General features: G+C 32.2%; 2 protein-coding genes across 8 annotated transcripts; both read right to left on the bottom strand.

Moving 5' to 3' along the window:
* Positions 1 to 3,750: 3,750 nt before the first annotated feature.
* Positions 3,751 to 15,742, bottom strand: LOC114402545. Of its 7 annotated transcripts, none has more exons than XM_028365164.1 (13): positions 15,622 to 15,699; positions 15,438 to 15,497; positions 13,003 to 13,088; positions 7,104 to 7,169; positions 6,848 to 6,989; positions 6,682 to 6,756; positions 6,281 to 6,513; positions 5,951 to 6,169; positions 5,763 to 5,855; positions 5,581 to 5,685; positions 5,116 to 5,409; positions 4,976 to 5,034; positions 3,751 to 4,152 (listed from the first exon to the last, which is right to left on the bottom strand). In XM_028365164.1, exons 5-11 carry the CDS (start codon positions 6,981 to 6,983, stop codon positions 5,167 to 5,169), a joined length of 1,104 nt encoding a protein of 367 aa, XP_028220965.1. In that variant the 5' UTR covers positions 6,984 to 6,989; positions 7,104 to 7,169; positions 13,003 to 13,088; positions 15,438 to 15,497; positions 15,622 to 15,699; the 3' UTR covers positions 3,751 to 4,152; positions 4,976 to 5,034; positions 5,116 to 5,166. The 7 variants fall into 7 exon arrangements, with proteins under 7 accessions (XP_028220965.1, XP_028220966.1, XP_028220963.1 ...); XM_028365165.1 differs by lacking the exon at positions 3,751 to 4,152 and adding an exon at positions 4,446 to 4,832 and having other exon boundaries at positions 15,692 to 15,742; XM_028365162.1 differs by lacking the exon at positions 3,751 to 4,152 and adding an exon at positions 4,446 to 4,832.
* Positions 7,223 to 11,072, bottom strand: LOC114402544. Its single transcript, XM_028365161.1, has 4 exons — positions 8,811 to 11,072; positions 8,381 to 8,719; positions 8,183 to 8,282; positions 7,223 to 8,104 (listed from the first exon to the last, which is right to left on the bottom strand). The coding sequence occupies exons 1-4, from the start codon at positions 9,872 to 9,874 to the stop codon at positions 7,388 to 7,390; spliced, it is 2,220 nt and encodes a 739-aa protein (XP_028220962.1). The 5' UTR covers positions 9,875 to 11,072; the 3' UTR covers positions 7,223 to 7,387.
* Positions 15,743 to 18,957: the final 3,215 nt, after the last annotated feature.

The following is an 18,957-nucleotide window of genomic DNA, read 5'->3' as shown; positions in this document are numbered from 1 at the left end:
GGTTGATGTTGGGTTAAATGGACCAAGTGGGAGAATATTGGAAGTGCACGTTACGTTCACGTTGCACATTCTTTCTACATTTTATTATTGTGGAAAATTTAGTTATTTCTGAATCTGGTCCATTTTCCATCCACATTCAACCACCTTCAGTAACAAATCACGTACCCATCCTTTATCTCATGTACTGATAACTTCTTATCTCACATACTGATAACTTCCTATCTCACACTCTGATAACAAGTTGAGAGCTCTGTGATGGACAGACTCTATAAATAGGATGGGATGCTCTCAGTTTTGTATCACAAAACCCACTTCTCTATTTAGAAAAAATACACCATCTATTCAGAGTGAGTAAGGGTCTGGAAGAACAAAACTATCTTTCAGGTTCGTGTGTGCTCCGCTTCCCGTTCAATTTGCAATGGCTGGAGGTACGCTCGTAATATTTTTTAATTTCCGCTGTTTGATCTAAATATGTCATTTAAATTGATTTGCATGTTTAGATCAGTATATGTATATTTTACAATTATTATCCTAATAATAATTCCTAAATAGCACCCTACTGATACTAGTTAGTTAGCATAACACTCGATTATTGTCACTATCAAGTTAGAGGAAGGTGCACTATCTCCATGAGAGTGAGCAGGAGGCGGCGTGTGACGTTGCAGGCAGGCTGCTTGGCATTGTCGAGGAGGTCGACGATGGCAGGGAGCGGGGCATTGAAGTGGAGCTTGAAGTGTCCACCGACGAGGAAGACTACGGAGGCAACAACCTAGATCGCCCTAGGAGACATGAAGGTTTTTTTCCTTGAGGAGATCCATAAACGTGTCGATGAGTTAGGTGACCTTGGAAGAGGATATAGGCTTTTTTTGGAAGTTTTCTAGAAATTGGTGGAGGCACTCCGTGCTTGCCATCCTCTCCTTCCTGTCCTTCGTTGATGCATGTCGATTGCGGAGGCAGAATTTTAGGGGTTTTAGTTTAAGGCTCTATCTCTCTAATGTCTATACACTGGTGTGAGGGTGAGTGATAGAGATGCGAGCCATTTCGGTTTGCTGGAAGAGAAATGAAAAAACGACGGTTTTACAAAAAAACCATTGTTGAACACAACTTTCTAACACGGTTTTTATAAAACCATTGTGGTTGAAGTGGTCCATATTACAAAATTACCACTACAATCAGATTTAAGACGGTTGTTGGGGAATCCTTGTCATTTCATTGACAAAGAAAACAATTTTTCTAGTAGTGCCTTGGTAACTTACGTAATGGACTAGGTGACCTCTTTGATTCTTAAGCCTTGTTTTCTCCTTAATCAACATACTATGCAATTCATGGTAGGTGAACCATCAAATTTCATGGTGGTCAACGCACTAACTAATGTCCCAACAAGAGACTTATCAGTTGTTTAGGAGAGCTCTCCTATTGACCCCGTAAATTCTTTAGCATTTTTTATCTTAGGGAGAGTTGTCCTTATGTTGTCTACAATAGTCATTCCCACGAGCATTAGGCTAAGTTTGTTAAGTCTTTTCCAAACCTTATAATGAGTTTTCTCTTCATTGTTATTAGAAACAATAATAGAAACAAATTTTTCTTCCAATATAGTAAGATCAAGATTCAAAACACTGAAGTAAAATTTGACTCACTTATTCAAGTCAGAGAAGTTAAGCCCATTAAATTGGCATGGACTATACATGATAACTTAGTAAATTGGGAACTATAAAATTTCACATAAGTATTTTGAGACAAAAGACACATGTTACACATATAATATATATTCAAACATCATATTGATGATTTCCTTTGGGTGATAGACCAACATGCAACGTACAACATAATGATGCTAATAAAATCTTAACATTACTGGCAGTTAAATATGCACCAATCAAAATCACCTACTACCTTTGGGTATATAAATAATACTAATGATACACATAAATTGTCTACAATTATATTGATTAATTATAGGAACAACTAATCAACCTTTGGGTGATTCATAAATGTCTTATAACAATGAATTTTAATATACCCATAAATTAATAATTGTATATTTCAGCATTCATTATTCTATGGTTAACACAAGATTTTAACCTTCTGTCACTTGAAAGCAATTTTAGCCATGCATCTTGAAAAACTAAAATAAGTTATTGTTCTAGCACTTATAAGTAGCTTTAGTTGACTTCACAACACAACAAACAGGCTCAGTAAACAGTAAACTGGAGCTTTCTAATAGTAACAAAATCAAAATTAGGCGCTTTGGTTCATAATTGTAATTGATTATTATATTATCATATTGTTATATAACTATCTATTCGATTCCAATATTTCTCTTCTACGTCATTTTATATTTATCTAACAAACCAACTTTTATGAAAACTGTAAACATACACACATCCAAAGCATATTCACATACTTGTAAAAGTGAAGACTAGTAGCAGGTCCAACCATAATAATAGGAATTGAATGATCAACTGGTATCTTGAAAGTTGATGGCCTAATAAAAATAGGAGCCGAGCTACAGTCGGGACTTTTTTCTAAGGGAGATTTAAGTTAGAAACAACATAAACTGATTCGGTATTGCACCCCATGGGGAGAGATAAAAATCGCAAGCATGACAAGTTGGAAAAAAGAGTTCAAGATGTTGAACCAGGAGCGTTGCAAGTGTATGCATATTGCTACCTTCATCAAGGTTGAACATTGAATTATGTCTCTCAACTCAGCTGAGTGCAAATATTCCTTAGGAATTGGACGATTAAAATGAATCTATGGCTTGATAAAGAAAAAAGCACAATTAAAAGCACAATTCATTTTTTAATAATTGCAATAGTAAACTATATAATGTTTAGTTTAACTAGTATTTTTGTTTAGCCATACCCCTCTTTTATTAATTCCCAAAATTATTCGACCATGTAAGAGTCCAGTAAGATCATCAATCTTGCGAACATTGAAGAATACAGAATTTCCATAAGGAAGTGCTCTCAATATACACAGAAATTATTGTTGGGGATCATCTTTTGTCAAATTCTCCTAATAAAAGAGATAACAAAAATATTATGCAAGGGAAGGAAAAAAAATATAAAGAAACCCAACAGTATATCTTATTTACTATAAAGTATATGCTAGAAGCAAATATCAATTTTTATATTTAAAACTTAGACAAAAGTGAAAAAAAGACTAAAGCTATCTGTACAAAAAAGATTAAGTACAATTAAAAATACAAATTATAAATTAAATTTCTCATAATTGTCACACTACAAGAAAAATGACTTATACCTACACTCAAAATCTGTCACTAGAAGTTCAAAATCCGTAGGTAGATGTATAAAGGACTTTGTCCTACAGACGTTTTTTGCGTCAACTTTGAGGGGGTATACAGTGACAACTAATAGTCTGTCACTATAGGCTTTACCTACGGATATATTTTTACCTATAGTCAAATTTAACTATCACTATAGGTAACACCTACTATTTCAAATGTGTAGGTAAAAGATATTAATTTATACCTATAATCTCTCACTGTAGGTAAAAGTCAATTTACTTGTACCTACGGTCTTCTGTAGGTAAATGTCATATAATAATAATAAAACTAGTTCCTAATTAGATTCTTTGTTGATTATAATTTTTAATTAAATATACATGAGCTTAATTAAATTTGAAAAGTTACAACAACCTGCTACATACAATTAAATTTTTGTTAGCCTAATTTGTGATTATTGTAACTAGATTGTGTGCTTTGAATGGAAGAAATCCAAACATATCTTTAGTGGTTGAGCTTAGAATTTATTTGCTCTCAATTTGAAATTCAAATTAAATGTATATGTTGTGTGCTAATCACGTGGAGTTATGACTAATGACTAACATATTAACATCACTTTTGCCTAGAACATATTAACATCACTTTTGCCTAGAAAAAGGTTACAGTGGCAAGATTTAAGAACAAAAAAGGGAATGTTTTTAAAACATGGTTCTTCTATATGTAATATCATGGAACAAAAAAGGGACAAGGCATCTTGAAATAGCTGTTTCTTCCATCATAAGCTTGTTGCATGTGCAGCAATTATTTTGGAATCTTGTTTTAACTAGTTGTTTCTTCCATCATAAGCTTGGCATGCTCCTACCTTTTTCTCTCAGAAGCAACAAATTATAGCAACTCCATGAAGCCTATTTCACAGCAAGAAAGATATTTGTTCTTAGCTTTTAGTTTTACTAGATATGGCATACTTCAAAGGGCTACGTGACAACTGTAATTAAGATGACCCTAAAGCCAAATTGATTGTGTTTTCTGTTGAAAGTTCAAAAAGATTACTTTATCTAGCATACTTCTCATAACTAATTAATTACATCAACTTATAATTAATTAGAAATTGCTGAAGGGTTACATTTTATGAAGTTAATATGCAGATGAGAATAATTAAAACCTGGGAAGGACATGGAATGGTCAAATAGAATGAGTATGCAACAATAATAGCCAAACATTCACATGAAAATAAGGTTGCTTTTCTGCTTCACATTTTTCCCACCCTCATTCCAATTGTAAAATACTCTTGCTTTAGCATATGTCTTTCAAGTATGTATTTAACAAGTATATATCACCCAATAACATATACGAGAAAACAAACCTCAAAAAAGAAAAATGGGACGTGTAAATTTAACAATATATTATCACAAGCTGGTCCAGTTAATCAATAATTCATTTAGGTGATCCCATCCAGAAAAGATCAATTAGATGACCCAATTATTTATTTATAGTGGGGACACAAACTGAATAACCATGTGGTTGATGCTGCCATCATCTTTTCCTTGACCGTGAGAGCCTAAAGAAGGGTCCAATTGCGCGAGGGCTTTCCAAATCGTCATTCAAGTAAAAGGAACAAGATTGAAGCATAAATTATAACATTCAACTGCTATTAAAATAACATAATGATGATATATTCTATATATCTATATATATATAGTTAAAATATAGTACTATATTTCAACTCACCTCTAGCTAAGATTGTTTGTAGTTTGATGATCTTTATTGGTAGAATCATTTGTAGGTACCTAAATTAAAAGAATGTTTTTTCTTTGTAAAGTATCATATCATAGTTAAATCATTGAATAAGTAGAATTATAAATTCATACCTCTTGATCTATAGCTTCTAAGACTTGATTAATTTGTGGATCTTCTGCAAATCATACTTTAAGCACAGCTACAAGGTTTCCAAGCAAATTCTCCAACTTTTGAATTCTATTGTTTGTATAAGAGCTTTGAGATGAACTTGCTTGATGTGGAAGCTTGCCAAGACAACGCACACGTCCTCTTTTTTCAGGTCCTTTGACTTTTGAATATATATCATTTGTCCAATCAGTAGAATCTTGGGTGCTTTGTAAATTTTGCGAACTCTCTGCTTCAACCATTTTATTTTTTAGTTCATCCTACATAAATACACCTTATAAATTATTATCATACATCAATATCCTGAATACTTCAATATCACTAAACAAAACTCATCTCCACATTAGTTACTCCCCCTCACCCCATAACCTTCTATTAGAAAATTGAGCAAAACAAAGAAAAAGTATTGAAATAAAAATTAAAATTCTTACAATTACAATAGCAGCCTTTTCAGTAATAATGCTTCCATCTTTTCGAGTTCGAGTGTCAATATAAATTTCTGCCCTAGAAGGTTGCACTCCCTTAGCCTTTGTAGTCTAACATTAGTTAAAAAAATCAATCATCCTATTTGTATTAAGCAATTTAATAATAAAAAAATATAAAAAAGGCAAACCATCTCATGAATCCGTCTTGGAAGATTATTGGTTCCCATGCAATGCAAGTCCTCATATTTTGAGCGGCTCCTTTTGTTGATGTTGCTTATTTTCTATAACCAACAAATATAAAAAGTCAATAATAAAAATAAACATATAATATATAATTGTTATGTTAGCAAAAGGTTTGTGACATTGTCATGTATACCTGTCCTTTCTCAGAACACCAATAATGTACTAAATCACGATATTGAGAAGGATCAACCCTTGGATCTGGGATGTGAGCAATCATTTCCTCCTTAGTTTTGCTCTCATCATATCCTTTTGATTTCAGTTCATATTTAAATTGCCTCCATTTCAGACTCATGTCATCAATCAATATTTTCTTTGTTTGTTCAGTTAATTCAGGAACAAATCGAAACTTACTCTATTATGAGTATCATTAACAAACAAAAAAGATCATTTTGTTAGACATTAGAAGACATAAAATTTTACAAGAAGCAAGATGAAACAACACTTATAAAGTTTTATACCAGACCTGAATTAATTTAACCATGTCAGTAATATAGTCCTTAGGCATGTCTTTCCAGCTAAGAAAATTGATAGGAGCACATTGGTGTCTCCTTACCAAGCTCCCAATTGCATTCAGTAGAGTTTTCCCTTCCCAACCCATAGGATTGCCCCAATGATCTACTTCAACAAGTATGAATTCTCCATCTGGCAAGTCCCACACATCTAGCATATGTGTATAACCTCTAGTTCTCTTTTTATCTAAATCATTCATGGATATAACATTTATCAAACACACACACAAATTTGAACTATATGGAAAAAAGAAACTCACTAGTAAATTTAATCTTATCATATTGTAAAAGATATTCAACTCAAACAGAATTGTACATATAATTCTAACCAAAAAAAGCATATGTGTATAAATACCTTTAGTTGAACTTTCACTTGCACTTTCAAGAGAAGTATGAGACTGAACATGACTATCTTCTTGTATGTGTTGTTCTGTTTGTGATTGTTGATTTAGTTAATAAACAATTGTGTTATAAATAATTTAATATAAAATAAAGAAATTAAGTTAATAAAATCTTTATACCTTCTTCAAATTGTGCATTTTCTTCAAGTATAGAGTTGTTATTTTGGTTCACTTCAGTAGAGCTTTCAATTGATTGCTCTTTTGCTTGTGATTGACCATCATTCTGAATGATATTCAACTTTCTACGCTTTCCCATAGTATGCTGAATAAACCAATCCAAAAAATAAAATAAAATAAAAATTAGATATAACTACATTATTGACTATGATTTTTTTAAACACCATGCCAAAAAATAAAAGAAGAATAAAGTAATTACCTAAAATGCAAATTTAGATTGCTTGTAAGCTATTTTTTCACCAATCTCCAATCACAAAGAATCAAACTATTGACGAAACAACGAAACAAATTTTGATAAAAAAACGGATAACATCATTATATTGTGAGTGATTTTTATACATAACAAAAAATAAACACAAGAGTAATGAATAATAAGAACAAAAAACTAAAGAAAGGAATAAGAGTATATAAATGTGACAAAATGTTCAATACATGTATACTCAAACTATAACCAAATGTTCAAATAGAACAAATAAAAACAAATCAAAAGAAGTCTGCATCGCTCTCATCATCATCTATATAATTATCATCCTTGTTATGTGGTAAAATGTTCTCCATAGGTATTGTAACTTCAATGATATCATCACTATCATCGGCTTTTGGTCTGATCAAATCATTATGATTTATCTTTTGTAAGACTTGTTCATTCCCTTGATCCGTGTCATTGGATTGCTCATCACCCATATCATATACATCTCTGATTTTAGCATGCACAACAACAAGCCAACCATTTTGTGTTTTATTCTCCACATAAAATACTTTCTTAGCTTGAGATGCAAAAACAAATGGATCGTCACATATATCATTCCCTATATGTTGCAAATAATTGAAATTCACTAATGTCATACCGAAGTTATCAATTTTGCAACCCCTGTTTATATCAACCCAATCACACTTGAAAAGTATAGCCTTATATTTTCCAGAATAATCCAATTGAATTATATCTGTTAGTGCACCATAGTAGTGGATTTCTCCCTCCTTTGGGTTTTTATCTCTTGAACTGGCATAACTTAATGTCTTAACAGTTACAACAATGCCACTGTTTTGAGTCTTCAAGCACCTTTCACGTGTCTTTGTATGAAATCTAACTCCATTAACAATGTACCCACTATATCTTCTCACTATTTCTAGTGGACCACGAGCTAACCACTTGATATCATTTGTCACTAGAGTGCTGTCTTGCTCTTCCAATCGAGCAACCTACCACAATTTTATTTCAAATGGTTAAAATTTTAAATGAATGCAAAATTTAATATTATTGATGCTTCTTAAACTTACTCTTTCACGGAACCAATCTGGAAATTCTTTACTATGAATTTTGTCAACTTCATATGGAGATAATCGACGATTTTGTCTCTTGATAAGATCAGTATGGGCTCTATGTAAAAAAGGTTAGAAAAAGTAAGCATTATCATTGATAGAAAGATATTATACAAATATTCAATAACTAAATGAACATGAAAAAAATTGTATTACTTTCGAAAGTGCTCAACATTGTTGCTATTGAAAAGCACATTTCTATGTGCTTGAACCAATGCTTTCTTATCAAGAGAAATCCGAGAAGCTCTTTTTCTCTTCTTCACATTGAATCCAACTTGCTTCTTTCTCCCCAATGGTCTACCTCTAGGATTTAAAACACTTACATTTTCCACAAAACATGAGTCATCATTTCGAGCAAATTGATTAAAATGAGTCTCCACCCTAGATAGATATCTTGAACAAAATATCAAGCATTCATGAGCTAAATATTCTTCTGCAATAGATCCTTCTGGATGTGCTCGATTACGAACAAATGACTTTAGAGTCAAAAGGAACCTAAAAAGAAAATTTTAGGTTACAAATTAAGATAATATCATTTTACTTTATAACTCTAGAATGTTTTAAAATGATTAAAAAGTATTCATACCTTTCAATAGGATACATCCATCGGTAATGTACAGGACCTCCAACTCTTGCTTCATGTGCCAAATGGATTACCAAATGTACCATTACGGTGAAAAAAGATGGAGGAAAAATCTGTTCTAATTGGCATAATGTTAGAGCTACTTGATGCTCTAGGTGCTCTAAATTACTCTCATTAAGCACCTTGCCACACAACTCCTTGAAGAAACAACAAAGATCGGATATAGCTAAACTCACTTTGTCTGGCAAACAACCTTTCATAGCTATAGGAAGAAACTCTTGCATTAAAAGATGACAATCATAACTTTTGAGACCGGATATTTTGTGTTCCTTCACTTGCACACATCTTGAAATATTAGACAAATATTCATCAGGAGCTTTTATTGTTTTGAGAACTTCCAAAAATGTTTCTTTCTCTTTTGAAGTCATTTGGTAACAAGCTCTAGGAAAATATTGTTTGCCTTTACTTGGGTGCATCTTTGGATGTAATTGGCTTCTAATATTCATATCAACAAGATCATAGCGTGCCTTATCATTGTCCTTTGACTTACCTTCTAATTGTAACAACATCCCAATAATGTTATCACACACATTCTTTTCTATGTGCATAACATCAAGATTATGACGGAGCACACTATGTTGCCAATAAGGCAATGTGAACAAAATACTTCTCTTTTTCCATGGTGACCAATCCCCAACTCCATGATATTCCATCTGTCTCAAAGAAAAAGCTCCACTAGGTAGATCAGGTGGAGCTCTAAACTCCTGGGTTCCATCAAAATCTCTTTTATTGTATCTCCACTTATGATCGGGCTCTAACCAACGACGATGACACATATAGCAAAACTTTCTACCATAACGCAACCACTTTGAGCCAATCTCAAAACCACAACATGGACAAGCATATTGGCCTCTAGTGCTCCAACCAGACAAATTTGCATAAGCAGGAAAATCATTAATAGTCCACATAATTGCAGCACGCATTTGGAATGACTCTTTTTTACATGCATCAAATGTTTTTACCCCAATTTCCCATAATTCCTTTAATTCTTCCACAAGAGGCTGCATATAAACATATACCTGGACCTTTTGGACCAGGAATAAGCAATGAAAGTATAAAATTAGGTTGCTTCATACACATCCATGGAGGAAGATTGTACGGAATCAAGATAACAGGCCAAGTGCTATGGGAAATTGCCATAGTTTTGAAAGGATTAAAGCCATCAGTAGCCAAACCTAGTCGAACATTACGAGCGTCACAAGCAGAACCAGGATACTGACAATCAAAATCCTTCCAAGCAAATGAATCAGCTGGATGCCTCAAGAGTCCATCTTTAGTTTGACCAACCTCATGCCATATCATAGAACAAGCTGTTTTTGGTGATACAAAAAGTCTTTGCAATCTAGGTATAAGAGGGAACCAACGAAGAATCTTTGCTGGTATCTTTTTTCTACATTCAACATCATCAGAGTTATATTTCAATCTTGACAAATTGCATTTAGGGCAAATTTCAGCATCAGCCAAATCCTTCCTATACAATATGCATTCATTGGGACAAACATGAATTTTTTCATAAGATAGACCCAACCCTGAAATAATCTTCTTTGTATCGTAAAATGATTTGGGCAAAGTATTTTCCACTGGTAATGCATCACTTAACAACTCTAACAACATCGAAAAACTTTTATCAGTCCACCCATTTAGACACTTTAAGTGATACAAATGTACAAGGAATGACAATTTTGTAAACTTCTTACAACCTTTATAAAGACTTTGCTCTGCCTCCCTCAACATCTGATAGAACTTATCTGAATTATTATTGTCTTCAGATTGTTGAGCACTAGGTCCATTCATGAATTCTCTAGAATCTCCATCCTCCATATTTATATTTGTGTCATTACTCTCATTGGTTGCATGCATTGTGAATGCATCATGAACCAATGTATCCATGTCATGATCAAACTCCCCTTCCACTTGGGATGTATCTAAAGAACTAGATGGGCCAACTTGTTTACCATGAAAGATCCAAGTAACATATCCTTTTAGAAACCCATTACTAATGATGTGTTCATAAACATTCATCCGAGAGCGCCACTTGCAATTGACACATTTGGTACAAGGGCATAAAATTTTTCCATCCTTTGACGATTTCGCAAATGCAAAATCTAGAAAATTTAAAACTCCTCTAATATACTTCTCTTTATTAAGAGAATTGTAGTCTATCCAACTCTTATCCATTTGATAAAATAAACTGAAAAAGTAGAATGAAATAGACATAATAAATTAGTGCTTAGTATAACTAAAATATCCAGGTATAAGTCAATCATAGTCGTGTTAGCAACTATAAAATAGAATGACATTTTTTACTATCACTCAATTATGCAAAACTACATCAACTACTACTCACAATTATTTCACAATTATATTGTTGGGGTGCAGACTGAAATTTGCATATTTCATTCAATATATTTATTTAATCGTTGAAGTTTCCATATTTTTGGTGAACTTAATATCTCGATCAAAACTCAAAAATCAGAAACTAATATCAAGAAATACTGAAATTCATTATCAGGGCAAACATTTTTCATGTAGGCACCAAAATGTAAAGTTTTTTAAATGAAAAGAGTAAAACACAAATGTGTCAATTATAGGAGTCAAAGTTTTATATTAACATATAAAATTTATTTTGACTGAAACGTGTGTCATCTTAAGAGGGAATAATATGATTGTCAAATTGATGCTTTTCCATTAATCTTGAAGTCTGTAACGTATATAGTGTGATCGGAAAGCCAATGGTGGGTGTTTGATATAAAAACCATAATGGGCCCTTACACGATTGTAGAGCTATGTTGTGACATGGTATTATAAATTCTCTGATTATGTGGGGTAGAGCCTATCCTTGTTATCCTTATTCTTATAATGGGCCAAATTGTGACATGGTATTATAAACCACTCATTTTAGTGTTATTCAAATCACATCCCCCCAAGCTTCATTACACTTGAGCAGTGTCGGAACGTTACTACCTACAATTTCAATGGTAAGCTTTGTTGCAGTCCTTCAAAGCTCCCCTACATCTTTTTTTTTTTACATATGAAAATTAAAATGAAGAGTAATGTATTTCTTCTTCTTATTATTATTATTAATTAAAATAATAAATGGTGAAACTAACTCATTATATAAAATTAAGTCAATAGCATGATAACTCTTTCACTTTCTGTTCTTCTACAAATTTTGGATGTATTTATTTCACTTTCAGGACGAGACGTAGACTTCTGTCTTTTCCCTCTTCCTTTTTTCTTTTTTTCTTTTTAAAATGGTTTAAAGAAAATGTTCTTCGCTAAGTACGCCTTAGGTGTTAGGACTACTCTAATTTGACCATCTACACGTGCACAACACCTTTTAAGATTAGAATCATGTTCATTGCTCATATTGCATCAAATGATATTCCTTTATTGCCAAGTCACTTCTCAATAAATATTTTAAAGGTAAAATCATATTTTTTCTTAAACAATCTAACTTGAAGTTGCTAATGTAATAATTTTTTATAGTTCATAAATAAGAGACTAACTCATAGTTGTAATAACAAATACCAGGTTATTATTTAACTTAAACTAAAATACTCCAGATTCACCCAAAAATTTAACAAAAATAAATTGAATATTGGTAACTTTATAATTATTAATAAGTTTATCAAATCAATCACACTTAAATTCACGGATTTGGTCTGTTTTAGTGTGTTCCCTGTAGGTTTTTTAATTATAATTTCTAATTTGATGAACACACATCATTTAGTTTACTGGATCTATTTACTTACTTAGGGGCAGAGTTATTTAAAATTACGTTTTTATATTTAGGTTGAATTGTTCTAAAATTTTATACTTTTATATCTTAACTTAATTTTAACATATGTTGTTATTTGACTAATGTTGTTGTGCAGGGTAATAAATTCTATGATTAAGAGGGTCTAGAGTGACAACAACTTTTTACTAGCATATGTTCAGTGCAAATTCTCATAACCAGAAAGTCATAACCAGGCAATACTCACATGAATTGGATTGAATCATATGATTCACATCAAACACCAATGAAATCCAGAAAACATAGAATGCTTATAATGTCTTATGAAACAAAATAAAGCATAAAGCACATTCTTATATGAATGCAGAGACTGGATTTTGTTAGAACGCAACATACATGGCTTGGAGGAATATGCTTGCCACTTAGAAGATCCAGAAGAACAGTTCCATAACTGTAGATCACACTCTCTGGGATTATCCTGCCTGCAGTGTTGTTATTTGTTAAGTATCATATTATCATTAATTATAGTTGGCAAAACTTCTAATAAGACAGTTCTGAAACAATCAATGGAATATCAGGTAAAACAATGTTGCCAATGAACCCAACAAACATTTTATTCTTTTTAGACTAACACATTGAGAAAATCAAAATTCTGCTCTACTATTCAGTATATATGAACAGAATAAGCCACACCATCAAATGTATATAAATCCATGTCTATTATTGGGACTTGTAGTTGCAGTTGCAGGGCTTCTAATTTGGCTTTCATGAGCTTAACTCAAACACTACCTATATATTACCATTTTCATATCACTGCACTGCATTAAATTCAAAATGGTGCTTGAATTTTTAGAGATTTACCAGAACCTCCAAGAAGATTTGATGAAAATGTATACCCCTGCACTGCATTAACTTGCCTGCCACATACATTTAGGTAAAAAATACTACCTAAACAAGTTTTTTTATTCAGAAGTAGAATGTGTAGACTGTTTTAGCACCTAATTTGGGCTGGGTGGGGAAAGTAGAATGTGGCTTACAGCTTGGCACACCGAATTATTCTTATTAATCAATCACATGGACTAGCCAAGACAAAGAGACAGGCTAATCAGACTAAACAGAAATGAAAATTCATTTCACCACCATTTGTCTTACTGCAAGAATTAGAAACTATTTCACGTGCTTAATTATATATAGTTCTACCATTAAACGCAGTATTTAAAATAAGTGTTTTTATCTGGTAAGATATATAATTTACATTTTTCTTACTGCAAGAATTAGAAACTATTTCACGTGCTTAATTATATATAGTTTCACCTTTATTTTATTCATCCCTCCCCTGTACCCTTTTCCTTTACATGTAAAGCTTGATAAATGTACGGATCGATATTTTATCATCATGGCTAGGTTCTCATATACACAGATATACATAGACAAATCACAAGCGCATAGGATCAAATATATATAGATATATCTTATTAAAGATATTTCCATCATGTACAATCCAACAAAACAAAGGCATCAATTGTCCACAAGTTTGGATCATCAAGAACCAACAAAAGTGCCCAGTTTTGGAATTAATGCCAATTCTTGTGAATTAACTACAATTATTCTACGATTGGGCGAGCTTGACTAAGAGAAAGTCTACATATATCTACTTTGTAAAATTGAGTTGAGTGTCTAAACTCTAAAGGGGCTGAACTATGAGTGGAAGTTCATGACTTGGCCTTAAGGAGAGCATAATAGAATCTCACATATTCTATTGGATGTTTGTGTGAAAAAAAAAAAATTTATTGGATGTTTTTGTGAAAAAAAAAAATTAGGCTGATGGAGTATATAAACTAAACTCTATTAAAAATCCATTTTAAAAGAAAAAAAGGTAAAGTAAAAAGACCCGAAACTATATTAAACATGGAGATATGTATACAATATATGAAGTTTTTTTTAAAAAAAAAATATATCCAAGCGGACCATGCCTTTGTTTGACAATCAATGGCTATAAACTTTAAATTAATAAAAAAAATGGTTATAAACTTTATATCTTTTTCTTTTGGAATATATCCCTCACACGAATATATCTTGACCCGAAACTATATTCAACACAGAGATATGTATATATCTCTCACACGAGAGAAGTAATTAAAAAACGTTTAATTTACACTGAACTATTCTTTATTTTAAATATTCCACTATATTTTTTTGTAGTTTTTCTTTCTTAAACATAAATAATTCTTTTCTTTTCCCTTATAGGTGGAACTATCAAATTAAACATTGGACTTGATAGTTTAGTACTTGGAATTTAAAAGATATCACTCTGAATTGAGATCTATCCATAACTTGATTCACTTAAGCATTGATTCACTTAAGGTCAAATTCCTTCCTACACACATTCTCCCTCACCGCTTCTAAGAATCTCACATAGATACAGAGCGATTTACTCAACAGAGCATAATACTACTGCAATGGGATGCTTTTCTCCTCTTCAATTAACCCGAAATAGTTTAATAATGCGTTGCAAAGTGGATACCAAAACCCTAAACTAGAAATAACAAGAAAAGGGAAAACTAGTTTACCATACATACACAATCACAAAAACTCCCTTTCGAAAAAAGTGAAACGAAACCATGGCTTCACACGTGGTGTTCTATTCCACACCAGTCCTTTCCGGAAAGCACAATGCCATAAATATAAACAGGAATTGCCAGCCAACATAAAAATAAAGGTGCTTAACACAAACAAGTTTTCCCTCAATTCACTCCAACCAAACACTACTCAGTGTGATTGTGATTCCTAACAACAGGATTTTCAACTGAAGAATTAAAATTAAAACTCACAACGATTCGGTCTCCAATGCTGAAATCTTTCTGCTCGCTTAGAAGAAACCCGAGAATTAACTGGGAAAACGGGAAGAAGAAGAAAAAAGCGCAGTTAGGTTAGAGCAAAATAAAATTGAAAGCAAAAAAAAACGAATGGTAGAAGAAGATGCTCGTGAACAGGAGATTGGGAAGAGAGACTCACGGTCACAGTAGTAAGAATGGGGAATGAAGATTGAGAATTGAACCCTAACTAAGATGAAATGTACACTTACGATATTGAATACTAATGCCGGTGATGTGCGTGCCTCTCCTCCCAAACCCTGCTCCTTTACTTTTTTCTTTTTAAAAAAATATTTCAATTTTAATAAGATTAGGTTGATTAAAATATTTCAATTTTTTTAAAAAATTATTAACTAAAAAATTTGCTTAATTTTTTATAAGGAAAACTTTTTTTTTTTTTGTAATGAGTGTTTTAAAAATATTACTTGAAATAGTATTTTTTAAAATGTTAACTTATAACTTTTTATGTTTTTTTACTCTAAATAATTTATTAGTTATTCTTATTTAATAAATTATGATTTTATAATTTAATAAATTAATTTTTTAGTTTTAATTAACTTTTAAGTTAATTTTATTCCAGGTAACTTATGTTTAAAGTTCCAAATGTATAACTTTTATATTATTATAATTTTTAAACTATCATTTGAAGTTATACCTACACCAATCAATGGTAGGTATAAGACTTTTTCAGGTTATACCTACACCAATCAATTATAGGCATAAGTTTTATGAAGTTTTATCTACACTTTTATTTTGTAGGTAGTAATCCTTGAGTTCTACCTACACTAATTAATCTAATTAATCGTAGGCACAAGTTTTGTTGGAGTTTTACCTACACAATGTAGTCGTAGATAGAAGTCTTTTTTTAATTTTAATGAATTTGCCTACACCAAATAATGGTAGGTAGAAACGGTTGTGCTTTACCTACATCAGTCAAGTGTAGGCAGAGATATTTTTGAGATTTACCTACACTAATTCATGTTTGTAGGGAAAGGCGTCCGTAGGCATAGGTCATTTTTCTTGTAGTGTCAAAGATAAATAAATAGATAGTCTTCTCATATCAATCAACGATAGTGAGAAAGTATGTCATACTCCTATTCCTGTTTTGCTCGTGTCATTAAAATTTGTCTGGGCAAGAAACGTTCCAGAAGTGAATTCCAGTCACTGGGAAATACAACATATCCATGAGTGCCAAATGATATAGAAAATAGAAATTAACAAGTTCATTCTCTAGGATAAAATTTAAAATAGCACTATACACTATTATGAAGTAATTAATAGGAGGGGCTCTGTCAAGGATGAGTTTGATTCTCACTCTCATTAAAACATTTGTTAGTTTAGGAGGGGCTCTGTCAAGGACAAGTCTACTTCTTGCTTTCATTATAGGTCAAAAGAAGTCTTGCATGTCTAGGCCTGCCACTTAATCCTACACTAAGGTTCATAAGACAAATCTATAAATTGAAGGTAATTGCAGCTTTGTGCATTAACTAGATATACTTGTCATCATATGTAAGGTTTCATAATGAAAAAGCATACATGTGCATAAGATAATTGCACAAGCATAGGCTCAGTTGCAGCTTCATCTGACTCATGAAATAACTTTTTCTTGATTATCAGTTTACAGTGCAAGATTTCTTCTTTACTCCAATCCTTTTTGGCTTTGAATTCCACCAGGAGATCCCCTATATATTTGTTTTCATCTAACCCAATGTATAAAAGGAGCTGTCAGACAATTAACTACAAGTTGATTATAATATAACAAAAACTAGGAGAGGAAAAAAGACATGCCATTCCCAAGATCAGGAGCTTTGGAGCCAGTAACAACTTTACGACTTTCAAATAGACTAAAGCTGGAGTATGTTGACAGTTTAATGAGTCCTGCAAGTTCCTGGAGGTAAGGAATAAAATAATATAAACTTCGTAGTATAAAGTATAAATACGAGTGTTTGAGCTATGAAGAACTTCAAACAGAAGTATACAAATAAACACTATATAGCATCCTTTTAAGAAAATTAACTAAATTAACCAAATACATTGTACTATTTATCAAACAAGTTTAAGAACAAAATACTGCAATTTAAGAAGTTTATTAGAATTTGACAGATTACCAATGGCAGCTGGAATTGGCCCAGTGAAGCCATTAGAATTTAAAGATCTGCAATTGAAACCAACTTTATTATCTTACAAGATATCAGTAGCATTAAGAATATAGTGACTGCAAAAAGATATGAACATATGATACTCAAAACATAGTCCAAATGGGAAGTACAAAATTTCTTGGTTAGACTAAATGAAGCAAACAACCCTTAAAGGAAAGCAAGCCATTCTAAATTTCCAACTATAACTGGGATAGCACCAGTGAAACCACAATTAATAAAATGCACTGTTAGAGTTGTTAGGTCAAACACTCGGAGCTAATCACAATTGAGTTATGATCTTAAAAATTCGTAACGACATTCAATACTTACTTACAAAAACATTATTTGTCCTCAAGGCGGCTTGGGGTAGCACCCTTATTATCTTAGGTAGTCACAACATCCATTGAAAGAACCCATAGAAGCCCAATAAGGAGAGTTAATCAGATGGGTAGTTAGAGGTTGAGGAAGACCAATAAAAACTATTAGCAAATCAATCAAGAAGGATTTAAAAGTGAATAGCTTGTTTGTTTGTGTATAAACCTGATTTATAAGAAAACATTATAGCACCGTTTAGTTCATGTAGCTAATACCACTTAGTGGGAAAAAAATGGTGCTCCTTCTCTTTATGGTAGCTTTATTCATCATAACATGCAATAATTTGAAGAGGAAAAAATAGAGTGATGGAACCAATTAGTCGATAGGATAAATAGTCTATAAATTATAATAGGAGTTACCTCAATATGGAGGAGATATAAATCTGAATCCAGAATCAGGTTTACTCCCATATGAGATATCCATCATGGTAGAATTTTGTCCATCCACAATGCAAATTTTCTTGGGAAGCTCCATGTGAATCTGGTTTTACTAGGACTAGCCGGAACACAAAGAAAGACTAAACACATTTTCTTCTGAGCCGATGATTTTTGCATTATGTTTAACACACTTTATGCAACACCAGTACAAAAATGTGCTTGCATATTGTTTCATAACTAAAAATTAGCATTTACTCAATATGTTTCCTGAGTTTCACCAGGTTGATTTAGAGCATATGCATAAAAAATGCATGGTGCCATAAATTTTTTTTCCCCTCACCCTGACTTGCTGAAAAACCATTGATATCTAACTTTTCAATAGACACATCAAATTGAAAAAAAGATACATATACCGTATATTCCTACAAAGGGTTTGGGAGTAGTCATTAGTCCTTAGTGTGCATACGGAACATGTGCATGGTCCATAAGATTTTCTATCAGTAAGTCATACCAGAAATTGCATATTCATTTTGTAAGAGATCAAAGATACGCTCATGAGGAATGTGGTTTTCATCCCCTAGGATGCAA

The sequence above is a fragment of the Glycine soja genome, chromosome 20, assembly GCF_004193775.1.
Source record: "Glycine soja cultivar W05 chromosome 20, ASM419377v2, whole genome shotgun sequence".
NCBI classification, from domain to species: domain Eukaryota; kingdom Viridiplantae; phylum Streptophyta; class Magnoliopsida; order Fabales; family Fabaceae; genus Glycine; species Glycine soja.
Note: the sequence above shows the minus strand (reverse complement) of the source record. Positions and strands in the feature narration are given on the sequence as shown.

Excerpts from the sequence above, each read along its gene's own strand:
- LOC114402544 (XM_028365161.1), bottom strand. The coding sequence starts at position 9,874 with ATGCAGCCTCTTGTGGAAGAATTAAAGGAATTATGGGAAATTGGGGTA. Across the intron at positions 8,720-8,810 it reads TGGATGTATCCTATTGAAAG|GTTCCTTTTGACTCTAAAGT; the intron begins GTATGAATACTT and ends TTTTCTTTTTAG. Across the intron at positions 8,283-8,380 it reads AATGTTGAGCACTTTCGAAA|AGCCCATACTGATCTTATCA; the intron begins GTAATACAATTT and ends TTTTTTACATAG.
- LOC114402545 (XM_028365165.1), bottom strand. The coding sequence starts at position 6,983 with ATGGGAAAGCGTAGAAAGTTGAATATCATTCAGAATGATGGTCAATCA. Across the intron at positions 6,170-6,280 it reads ACATGGTTAAATTAATTCAG|AGTAAGTTTCGATTTGTTCC; the intron begins GTCTGGTATAAA and ends TACTCATAATAG. Across the intron at positions 5,856-5,950 it reads GGTGTTCTGAGAAAGGACAG|AAAATAAGCAACATCAACAA; the intron begins GTATACATGACA and ends TGTTGGTTATAG.